Raw genomic sequence first — 12,435 nt, 5'->3', positions numbered from 1 at the left:
GGAGCCCACTCCCAGTTTGTCTTGTGGCCCCTGTCCCCCGTCTTGGCTGTCCCAAGTGTCGGAACAGAGAAAACACGTTTCAAGTTGGGGCTGCAGGATAGTATTACTAGAAAGAGGAGGGCTCTGCTGAGCGTCCCTCGTGGCTGAACTGGTAAAGAATCCACCTGCAATGCAGGAGACCTGGGTTCAATCCCTGGGTTGGGAAGATCCCCTGGAGAAGGGAAAGGCTACCCACTCCAGTATTCTGGCCTGAAGAATTCCATGGACTATAGTCCATGGGGTTGCAAAGAGTTGGACACAACTGAGTGACTTTCACTCACTCACTCACTCAACTGGTGTGTTGAGGGAGCAGGTAGAAAGAAGGTGAAGTGATGTACCCTGGAGTTGAGGCAAGTCTGGAAGGAAGTAGAACCATGAGATAGCTGCTCACTCCCGGGAAGGCAAAGATGGAAGGTTTGTTGAGGCTGGAGAGCAGTGAACTGGAAGTAGTCTAGATACTGAGAGAGTTGAACGTTAGAGAATTAGATATGGAGCAGCTTATTCTAGAAAAAGCTGAAAGGGCCAGTGTTGGCATTTGAGGAAATCTAGAGGGAAGGAAGATGGAGTAGATTTCTGCTGCACTCAGACATATTCAGGATGTGGTGGAGGGCAACCTGCTCAGGTGTGTGTGTGTGTTTAAGGTAATACTGTGAAAATTTTTGTGAAGTGACAGCAACTCTTTAAACAAGTGAGAAAATAAGAAACAGTGACCTTTAAAACAGTGATCTTTACAAGTTTACCTGTTGCTTAAACAGTTTGCTTAATCAGTTGATGTACTAGAACCACAAGAAAATTTTTTAAGCTTTTTATTTTGTGTTATTCCTAACAGATTTTCTTACACCAAGCATTAGTTAGATTATTTTCCCTCTACTCTCTGTAAGGCTGCCAGATGTTTTTACTGTATTAAAATAAACCAAAGACCATTTCTTACGAGTTCCTCAAGGCATCTTCTTTCTTTTCTCTTATTCCAAAAGAAAAAAGAAGAAATGTTTCATCCGGAGACAGCCTGATTCTAGAATACTGAGGTGTTCTAAAAACCATCGCATCATATTTAGATCACCTTCACTTAGTTGGTTAAATCGTTGCATGAAAGGTGAGTGATTAGATAGTTGAGCAGCATCTTCTTTGTCAGGATGCCACTAAGTAACAATTAAATTTCAAAGATTTTAAACAATATTGGGTACCATCTTAAAGGATTTGAAGAAAGGCTAAACGCTTCCATGGGTCCTAAGTATATCTTCCATTCAGAGTGCTTTTCACTTCTGTAGGGACTTCACAGTCACCAAAGATAAATATAAGTATCTATCTATATGAATATGTATCAAAGGCATTTAAAGTTTTTTGACACCTATATTGATATTCTCAATAACCTCTTTTCCTATTTCCTACTAATCATTGTTCACAATTGGATACGGTTTGAATAATAATTGTCAAGGTACCAGCAAAATACTATTCTAATAAGTCTGCTTTAAATTTTTAAGGGAGAAATTTTGTTTTAATAGAAAAGTTTTTTTTCCAAGTCTTGAAACATCTAACTCTGTGGTCAATCTACTGTGATTGTGACATGTTCTTTTTTTTCTTCATTGTATGATTCCAATTATAATAACATTTTGTAAGTGACAAAACTATAGAGATAGTAAAAAGGCCCGTGTTTGCCAGGGTTTAGAGGAAGGTAGAGGGAAGGGATGAATATAGAATGCACAGTCAATTTTTAGAGCAGTGGAACTATTCTGTAATGATGTGTTCTTATAATTAAAAGAAATATTTTAATTACATGCTAAATTAAATCTGTTACAATTGTTCTAAATACACAGAATGTCCCTGGCTGCTTATTGTGTCATCTGCTGTAGAAGAATGGGAACCTCTACTCCTCCGCCAAAAAGCAGCACATACTGGAGAGATATCAGTGAGTACAGTTTAAACGACAGTATTTTCTTGTAGAAACAGTGATAGAATTCTGGTTAAGTTTCCAGGGTGGTCCGCAAAGACTTATTTAATCCGTGATAAATCTCAGATTTGTTTACAACTTTTCTGGACTGATGGTTCACCCCCAGTTGTAGGCCCAGAGGCATGCATAGTCCTTTTTCTTGGGAATCTCCCCCTCCCTTTGTTCCTGTCAGGTTCGTACTCATCCTTGTAAATTCAAGTCTCACTCCATTCTTCAGCAGCTGTTTATTAAGCTCCTATACCACTGGCGCCAGGCCCATGTATTAGGTTCTGGGAATTCAGTGGAGAGCCAGGAAGATGTTTCGCTTGCCCTCTAAGAACTTAAGGTCTAGCACCAATGTCCTGTCTTTATTTGTAAATGTTTATGTTTATTACTAACCTTTATTTGTAAAATGAGAGTATTACCTAGGCCATCTTTCATTCATTCTGCTGTGTGCTGGGTACTACTAGGCTCTGAGGGTACAGTATTGAATAAGACAAAGTCTGTCCTCATGGAGCTTCCTTTTGGTCTTTAAGAGAGATCAGTTTTTAGGATAGATCCTTTTCATCTGGAAAATTCTGTGATTTTGTATTTTAAAAATACAAAAAGGAGTGGAACAGAGAAGGGAGCTTTTCTTCTCTCATCATTTCTAGCGGAACAAACTCAAGAGTGGTGAATATACTGTAGGGCAGCAGAAGAGGCTGTGAGTCTGCGCTCTGTCTCCAGGGCTTAGTGAAAAAGAAACATCCTAGTATGAAGGAACAGGGCCAGCAGTATAGGAGGAAACAAACCAGCTGCTCCTCAGGAAGTCCAGGAAGCCATCTTGGAATAAGGAAGACTTCCTGGAATTATCCTCTTTCCTGTTCTGGAACTGTTTCCTAGAACTTGGGAGGAATGTTTGGGCTGATATGTGGGGAAGTCAGTGGAGAGTTCCTTAACCCTCAGTAGGGAGGAGAAATGTTTTCTTGGCAGCATTATTTGAAGCTTTGAACAAAACTCGGAACAAAGCTTCTATACATCCAACAAATTATACATTGACATTGTCTTTTTTTCCCTTTCTTTTTGAAGGAAATATAATAAAGTTTACTGGATCACTTATTTTAGGGTAAGTGTCAACTGTGAAATGTTAATTGACTTCATTATACTACTGTTTGAGAGCTCAGTGGAAGGAATTTACAGGTAGCATAGGGGTACTGAAAGGGTATAGATTTTGGAATCTGTGAACATGTGGATTCATCACTGGTTAATCACTGGTTCTGTCACTTCAGTGTTGTCTTGAGCCAGTTACTTTAAGCCCTGAGGAGTGTTTTCTCTTGGATCTAAGTGTAGATCTGGGAGTTCTGCCCTGGCACTGTTGCTCTGAGGAAAGCACTTGGCAAGTACAGAGCAGGCACTCACTGATTAGCTTTCACATACCTAAGATCACATCTTGTGTTAGGTTATGAAGAGGTTCAAGAAAGCTGAAATCAACTATAGTCAAAATTATTTTTGAAAGTCCTTTGAGTCACCATAAAGCTGTTATGAAAGGAATTGAGGTTGACTGAGAAAACCACTAGATTGACACTCCCATTTCATGCTGTTTCAGAGGCACATGTTTAATGAATGGAGTGATTTTCTTCCAAAGGTTGTTATTTTTCATTCTCTTTTCTTCTTTTTGGAGAGGAGGGATGGATATATATTAAGTGTATGTCCAATGCTGCTCTAGTGTTTCTGTTAATAATAATCTTTTTCATTAGTGTGAATATGAAATCAAGTCTTAGATACTAAAATGATAAAGTAGATATATTTGCCATTTTATCCAAATACATACATTTCTCCATGACATTATAAGGTAAGACAGAACATATTTAGAGGATTTTTTTCCTTGGACTCATTCCAGGCAAAAGATACATGTTATATTCTTTTCTATGATGCAGTTTCTTTGTTTATATCATAGTAAAATTCAGGAATATTGTGAAAAATCACAATTTCTAGTAAAGAATTTTGTCTTTCATGAAACATGTGATAAAAATACTGAATAGATTTGTTTGTTTTGGCTGCCCTGGTTGATCCCCGCAGAGAGGTGATGACTCTCGAGAGCTTTCTCTCCATTCTTCTGGTGCTGGTGGTGTCTGGCCTTTCTGTCTTCCTTGCTTTTGCTGTAGGGTAGGAAGCTTGGGAAAAGGCTTCATATAACTGTTGTTTCTAAGCTCTTGAGTTCACAGAGTGCAGCCTTTCTGTCTGGATATAAGGAGTGTGTAGGTCAGTCTGACTAGGGGAAAAAATCCTGCACTTTAGGATGTACAACATTGTATTTCACTTAAAAACAAATTCCAGTTTGCTTCCCCCCACCTCCACCGTGCAGCTTGCAGCATCTTAGTTTCCCAGCCAAGGACTGGACCTGGGCCCTTGGCAGTGAAAGGGCAGAGTCCTAACCACTGGGTCGTCAGAGCAGTCCTTGTGTTTCACTTCAAATATTTGATTTTAGGTTTAATGCTTAGGAGAGAAGAAATTTTCATATGCTGGTGTTAAGGAGTACAGATTGACTAATCTTTTTAAAAAACACTTTGGCATTATCTAGTAAAGTTGAACAATATATAAATACTTTCAGAAAGTCTATAATTTTATTTCTAAGTATGTATCTTGGAGGAACATATGTATCAAAAAACACGAGTATGTATCTTAGAGGAACATATACACATGCCTACAGTGCAGAAGTATATGGTGTGTATATAACACACTGTTTGTAATTGACTCAAAACAGAAATTCCCTAAATGCCCGTCTGTGGTAGAATGGATAAGTAAGTCGTTATATAGCCACACAGTGGATGAATCACATGCCACGTGAAAATACAAATGCTTGAGCTCGAGATACATGTAACAACATGGGTGAATCTCACAGGAAGAAGGCTGGACTAAAGTGTACGTACAGTGAGATTCCATTCCTTTGACATTCACAGACAAAATTAGGCCTTGTTGTTTAAAGGTTCGTGTTTAGGTGGTGAACTATAAAGAATAGCAAGGATATTATTATAATCAGAGAATAATAATTGGCTATAAAGATGAGAGACAGGGTCAGGATCAGGGAGGGACGCACTGTGGGCTTCTGGGTACTGTTAATGTTTTTTGCCTGGGAATGTAATGCAGATATTTCTTATTATTTGTTAAGCTGAAATGTGTATATACATTTGTATATATATATGTATAATGTATGTTATATACACATTACCGTATTCATACTATGTTTCCCAATAAAAAAGAAAGAAAAAGTTCTACAGAAAGCTTATTAAAAAAGAGTGGCTCCTGTGTTGTATTTAGATTATATGTTTATGATGAATTTTTTGTTTCTTTTTAAGAGGCTCTTTATTTATTACATATGAAGTTCTGGCCTTGAAGAAGTCTTTGACATTAGATACTCAAGTGATAGAAAGAGAAAAAATGAAGTCATATATATATGTGCACACAGTTTCTTTAGATAAAACAGAAAATCATGGTAAGTTCATGGTCATGGTAAAGTAATCCCATCTTTGTGAACAATGGAAGTTAGTTATTGAATTTAAAAAATGAGTATTTAGGAATGTAAATTGGTACAAACACTATGGAAAACAGTATTCAGATTCCTTAAAAAATTAACAATAGAACTATATTAGAACCAGCAATTCCATCCCTGGGTATTTATTCAAAGAAAATTCTAAAAGATTATTCATCCCTCTATTCAGTGCAGCATTATTTACGATAGCCAAGATATGAAAGCAGCCTAAGTGCCCATCAATAGATGAATGGATAAAGAAGATATGTGTGTGTATATACACAACGGAATATTGCTCAGCCATAAAAAGGAATGAAACCTTACCATTTGTAACAACACGATAGACCCAGAGGGTATAATGCTGATTGAAATAAGTCAGACAGAGAAAGACAAAATACTGTGTGATTTCATGTATATGTGGAATCTAAAAATCGAACATGAGTAAACAAAACAGAAACCAAATCATTTATACAGAACACCTACACGTGGTTGCCAGAGGAGTGGGGGTTGGGGAAGAAGAGAAATAGGCAAGGGAGATTGAGAGGTACAATCTTTTGGTTATAAATAAATGAGTTACAGATATAAAGTATTCAGTGTGGGGAATGTGGTCAGTAATTATGCAGTACTCTTGTATGGTGAGAGATGATAACTAGATTTAGTGTGCTGATCATTTTGAAATATATAGAAGTATGAAATTACTTCATGTGACTGGCAGAAATTAGAACTAAAATGTTTCACAGTAAAGGAAAATTTTCTTAGTTGTCTCCCAGCCATACTAACTGTATCAAACTAAAATGAAATAACTTTGTGAAGGAAAAGCTTCTCCCCAACCACCCAGTTTTAAAAGTGATCAGGAGGATTAGATACAGAACAGAGAGAAGTAGAAAAATAAAGGATATAAAAAATCCATAGTTCCTGCCCCAGTGATTGTTATATTGTGATATCAACAGTCCTGGTGGCTCAGTGGTCAAGAATCTGCCTGTCAATGTGGGAGACACAGGTTTGATCCCTAGGTTGGGAAGATCCCCTGGAGAAGGGAATGACAACCCACTCTGGTATTCTTGCCTAGAGAACTCCATGGACAGAGGAGCCTGGCAGGCTACAGTCCATGGAGTTGCAGAGTCAGTCAGGACTTAGCAACTAAACAACAACAACAATACCAGTAACTAACACAATGTTGTAAGTCAATTATACATCAAGAACAAACAGACTCATAGAGAAGAGATCAGATTTGTGCTTACCATTGGCAGGGCACGTGGCGGCAGGGAGAATTGGATGAAGGTGGTCAAAATGTACAAACTTCCAGTTATAAGATAAATAAGTACTCAGGGTATAACGTACATTAATGAATATAAATGTAACTAACACTGTTGTATGTTATATATGAAAGTTATTATGAGAATGAATCCTCAGAGTTTTCCTTACAAGGAAAAATTTTTTTTCTATGTCTTTAATTTTGTATCCATGAGATGATAGATGTTCAAATCATGCTGTTTACTTTAAACTTATACGGACCTGTATGTCAATTGTTGTGCAATAAAACTTGAAGAAAAAACTATAAAAATTTTAAAAAATGAATACAACATTAATAAAAGAGGTTCAGCTAACTGTAAGAATAACCAGACCTGTAAGAACCAAGTTGCTAAGGAATTAATTGAAAATCAAATTTTGGACTTCACATATTTAACCCAAATTTGCAGCTCTCCTATAACTAAGTCAGGTGAAGACTAGCCAACTGTTTTAGTCTAAACTTGGAGTTCCTTGGTGGCTCAGCTGGTAAAGAATCCACCTGCTATGCGGGAGACCTGGATTCAATCCCTGGGTTGGGAAGATTCCCCTGGAGAAGGGAAAGGCTACCCACTCCAGTATTCTGGCCTGGAGAATTCCATGGACTGTACAGTCCGTGGGGTCACAAAAAGTCAGACATGACTGAGCGAGTTTCACTTTCACTTGGAGTTCTTTACTTCACGAGGACTGTCAGTTCAGACGCTGGTCCTCAGTTTAGCAAACATGAAAACATGATTTTTGTCACTTAGCTCAGAGGTATTTTTGTCTAAGGCATTTATTATTATGCACCCTAAACTCATGGGATGGATTCATAAATGTGAATGCCAACTTATTTACAGAGGGAAAAAAAAAATGTGTCATTAAGGTTGGAAAACCTGGCTCTACTAGTCGAAACCCTTCCCTCCTCCATATTTAGGTCAGATAGAAACCCAATTAGTAATCAGATGGTTGCTTGGTGAACATGAACTTTTAGAACAGAGTATCTTTTCATCAGGATATGGGTAGCCTGGCAAGTCATCACACTAGATTTACAGCTGCCTGTTGTACATCGTCAGCCAGAATAACCATGTCTGTGAGCACTTTACGTTCCCCGAGTCGGGCAGGTTCTGCTGCTCCCCTGTCTGCAGCTGTATCTATCACCGCCCTTTCTAGTCTGCATGTATTGTTAGTGTACCCTACTTATTTCAGCATGCTTTCATGGTGTGTTACATCAATTACACAGCTAGTTTTTATAGCATGTAATTTACTTATATAGTAAAGCTGAATCTCACTAGTCACGTATCTCTAATTTTCGCTTTGAGAGGGGTATTTTTTTTGTGTGTGTGTAATTTTAATTTAATTTTATTTTTAAATTTTACATAATTGTATTAGTTTTGCCAAATATCAAAATGAATCCATCACAGTGAGAGGGGTATTTTTAAGTGACATTTTCTCAAATATAGTTAATCCTGTGTTGTATATGAGGATTTTTGTTAGCTTGAGTTAGTGTGTTTGCTTTTGTTTTGTTTTCACCTTTTCCCTGACTAGGAAAGTAATTTTGGAAGCGGGGTAGGAATTTGGAGACTCTGTGTTCCCATAATGGTTTTAGTTGCTTTAATAGTGACAGTAAAAAAAGAAAGATGCTATTTTACATTTTCTTTTTAAAAAATCAGAACTTAATTTATATATTTTTCTTTGAAGTATTGGAGCACAGCATTAAGAGTACCTATTTGATTTTATTTACATCTGTAATCATTCTAGGAATCACCTACCAGGCAAGAAAAGAGCTTCACAAAGCAGTAAGAAAAGTATTAGCAACATCAGCCAGGATATTTCGGGGTCCATTTGCTGGTAAGTATCACATACTTAATTGAGAATCCTTATCAGTAATCTGAAAGTCATTCAATGATCAACCTGAGATTTTTTTTTCCATTTCTTGTGCTAAGATTTATTGTAGCTATGGAACATTGAATAACCTTGTTCTCTTGGGCTATACTTAATTTTAAGGACTTGATGCCTTGGAAAGATTTTTCCTTCTGTCTTTATGGATGCATTATTTTTAGATAGTTGTCCGACTCTTTGTGACACCATGGACTGTAGCCTATCAGGCTTCTGCATCCAAGGGATTCATTTTCCAGGCAAGAGTACAGGAGTGGGTTGCCATTTTCTTCTCCAGCAGATCTTCCTGACCAAGGGATCAAATCCGGGTCTCCTGCATTGCAGGCAGACACTTTACCCTCTGAGCCACCAGGGAAGCCCAAATAAATATTGAGACTCTCTTGATGAATATTTCAAAATTATTTGTTAGAAAATCATTTCCATGCTTTCTCATATTGCATCAAAAATCTAGATTCACAATTGGGCAAATCTACATTGTGGAGCTCCCTGTAAAAGGGCTGACCTGATCTCTTTACAAAGTTGGTGTGATGAAAAAGGAAAGGTGGGAAAACTTTCTAGAATTATTAAAGAGACTTAACAAAATCCTGTTTTGTTTTGTTTTGTTTTTAAACAGCTCTAAAGATATTTTGAGAAAAGGTGGAGGAATTTGAAGATGGAGTTAGACTGATTTTTAGACGATCTGGAAGATTGTTGTTAGTATTCTTAGGTGTTATAATGGCATTGTGATTATATAGGAGAATGTAGGCTTATTTTTAGGACATGCATTTAGAATTATGAAAGGGTAAAATATCATTACTTCTGCAACTTTCTTTTACACAGTTTAGAAAAAAAGTATATACACATCCAGGGGAATTCTCTGGTAGCCCAGTGGTTCGGACTATACGCTTTCTCTGTCAAGGGCCTGGGTTTAATCCCTCGTCAGGGAACTAGGATCCCACAAGCTGCTCAGCATAGCAAAAAAGTAAAATAAATTATACACACCATGCAGATTAAACAGCTATGGCAAAATAAGAACATTTGTTAAATCTAATTGTGGTAAACATGTGGCTGTTAATGTATTATTATTTTAATCTATCTCATATACTTGATATTTCTCATAATAAAAAGTTTCTTTAGGGAAAAGGAGCCAAAAAGAAACAAAGACCTTATTGTGAAAGCCAACATAATATATAAAACAAAAGCATGTACATATTATACGTAACAAATGAAACATCATAATATGACAGAACTGAGAATAAGCCTCAGTCATTATCAACACCTGGCGATGGATTTAACTTCCCTATTGTAGATTTCAGATACTTAACAAACTACCCTCTTACATGTGAGGATGAAAACGTTTTAGCAGTTCACATTGTCTTTTTTTTGTTACCGCGAAGACACTTTTAGTACAGTCGATATAGAAGATCACGACTGCGCTGTGTGGCTGCTGCTGAGGAAGAGCCGGTCGGATGACAGAGCAGCCCGACTGCAGGCCGTCCAGGAGATGTCGGAGGCCCGTCACTGGCACGGTAAGGAGACGTCAGCGCACGCTGCACACATTGGCAAGCTCGTGATCTCTGATGTGAAATGAAGGGCCAGAGACATCAAAGGAGAATAATTCAGGAAATATTAACATGTGTAAAAAATATTTTCAAAAACTTTAAAAGAAACTCCAGTGATAAAGTACGAAACCTGCTGGCCTGGTAGCCATGGGGTGTTTGGTAAGAACCCCCTGAAAACGGAGGTAGATATATTTGTATAAACTTTCTCCCAGAATGAAGTTTTTATACTTGATGGGAGAAACTCTTGATTCTGATAGGTATAGCTTAATGTGTTGGCATGTTTTTTCATTCCTATTTAATGAGATATATTTTAATTGCTGGCTGCACCAAAGTGATATGTGCTTTCAGTTGACAGTCTCTTGGCTTTAATATAATAATTTGTCAAATGTACCTAATTGGCCATGTGTATGTTTGTTTTTTAAGAAAGGTTTTTAATATTTAATTGTATTTAAAATTGCAGGTTCTGCGGTAAAAGTACATGAGCAAGAGCTCAGATCTGCTCTGAATATAGTACAGGGACTAAAGTATATACTTTGTTAGTAGAGGGCTTCCCTGGTGGCTCAGATGGTAAAGCGTCTGCCTGAAATGCAGGAGACCCGGGTTCGATCCCTGGGTCGGGAAGATCCCTGGAGAAGGAAATGGCAACCCACTCCAATATTCTTGCCTAGAAAATTCCGTGGATTGAGGAGCCTGGTGGGCTACAGTCCACGGGGTCACAAAGAGTCAGATATGACTGAACGACTTTGCTTTTGCTTTTTTCACTTTCCCTGGTGGCTCAGACAGTATAGAATCTGCCTGCAGTGCAGGAAACCTGGGTTTGATCCCTGAGTTGGGAACATCCCTTGGAGGAGGAAATGGCAACCGGCTCCAGTATTCTTATCTGGAGTATTACGTGGGCAGAGAAGCCTGGCAGACTACAGTTCATGGGGTCACAAAGAGTCTAATACAACTGAGTGACTAACACTTTCACTTTCACAAACATGTAAAAAAAATGATGTTCTCAAAGAAAAGTTTAGTTTCAGAATAAGATCTCTGTCTCCATACGAGTTAGTCAGTCAGTTTGACTAATTGGTGACTATAGTAATTTATAATGTAAAAATAAGCTTACTTAATTTGAGTGATCATCTGAATTAAATTCACCCATTCCAGTCCATTTTAGTTCACTAATTCCTAAATTGTCGATGTTCACTCTTGCCATCTCCTGTTTGACCACTTCTAATTTACCTTGATTCGTGGACCTAACATTCCAGGTTCCTATGCAATATTGCTCTTTACAGCATTGGACTTCACTTCCATCACCAGTCACATTCACAACTGGGTGTTGTTTTCACTTTGGCTCCATCTCTTCATTCTTTCCGGAGTTATTTCTCCATTCTTCTCCAGTAGCATATTGGACACCTACCGAACAACCTGGGGAGTTCATCTTTCAGTGTCATATCTTTTTGCCTTTTCATACTGTTCATGGGGTTTTCAAGGCAAGAATACTGAAGTGGTTTGCCATTCCTTCTCCAGTGGACCACGTTTTGTCAGAACTCTCCACCATGACCTGTCCATCTTGGGTGGCCCTAGTTTCATGGCTCATAGGTTCATTGAGTTTGACAAGGCTGTGGGCCATGTGATCAGTTTGATTAGTTTTTCTGTGATTGTGGTTTTCATTCAGTCTGCCCTTTGACAGATAAGAGGCTTATGGAAGCTTCCTGATGGGAGAGACTGACTGAGGGGGAAACTGTCTTATCCTGATGGGCCGGGCTGTGCTCAGTAAATCTTTAATCCAATTTTCTGTTGATTGACGGGCTGGGGTGTGTTCCCTCCCTGTTGTTTGACCTGAGACCAAACTATGCTGCTAAGTCGCTTCAGTCGTGTCCGACTCTGTGCGACCCCATAGACGGCAGCCCACCAGGCTCCTCTGTCCATGGGATTCTCCAGGCAGGAACACTGGAGTGGGTTGCCATTTCCTCCTCCAATGCATGAAAGTGAAAAGTCAAAGTGAAGTTGCTCAGTCGTGTCCGACTCCTAGCGACCCCGTGGACTGTAGCCTACCAGGCTCCTCAGTCCATGGGATTTTCCAGGCAAGAGTACTGGAGTGGGGTGCCATTGCCTTCTCCAGAGACCAAACTATGGTGGAGGTAATTAAAAGACACTTGCTCCTTGGAAGAAAAGCTATGACCAGCCTAGACAGCATATTAAAAAACAGAGACATTACTTTGCTAACAAAGGTCCATCTAGTCAAAGCTGTGGTTTTTCCCGTAGTCATG

General features: G+C 38.5%; 1 protein-coding gene and 1 non-coding gene across 4 annotated transcripts in view; both read left to right on the top strand.

Annotated features, from left to right (window-relative positions):
- SERAC1 (serine active site containing 1) overlaps window positions 1-12,435 on the top strand; it is a 54,267-nt gene that overhangs the window by 11,428 nt on the left and 30,404 nt on the right. For 2 of the 3 annotated variants that reach the window (XM_005900378.3, XM_070376962.1), the window contains exons 2-7: window positions 1,014-1,132; window positions 1,854-1,945; window positions 3,035-3,071; window positions 5,302-5,438; window positions 8,502-8,591; window positions 10,016-10,147. In XM_005900378.3, the coding sequence (XP_005900440.2) occupies window positions 1,855-1,945; window positions 3,035-3,071; window positions 5,302-5,438; window positions 8,502-8,591; window positions 10,016-10,147 (487 nt within the window). In that variant the 5' untranslated portion in view covers window positions 1,014-1,132; window position 1,854. The remainder of the gene's footprint in view (window positions 1-1,013; window positions 1,133-1,853; window positions 1,946-3,034; window positions 3,072-5,301; window positions 5,439-8,501; window positions 8,592-10,015; window positions 10,148-12,435) is intronic. The other variant, XM_070376961.1, reaches the window with a different exon arrangement.
- On the top strand, window positions 10,730-10,801 carry TRNAF-GAA (transfer RNA phenylalanine (anticodon GAA)). Its single transcript has one exon. It is a non-coding gene; the product is annotated as a tRNA-Phe (tRNA).

Source organism: Bos mutus, chromosome 9 (genome assembly GCF_027580195.1).
Source record: "Bos mutus isolate GX-2022 chromosome 9, NWIPB_WYAK_1.1, whole genome shotgun sequence".
NCBI classification, from domain to species: Eukaryota; Metazoa; Chordata; class Mammalia; order Artiodactyla; family Bovidae; genus Bos; species Bos mutus.
Note: the sequence above shows the minus strand (reverse complement) of the source record. Positions and strands in the feature narration are given on the sequence as shown.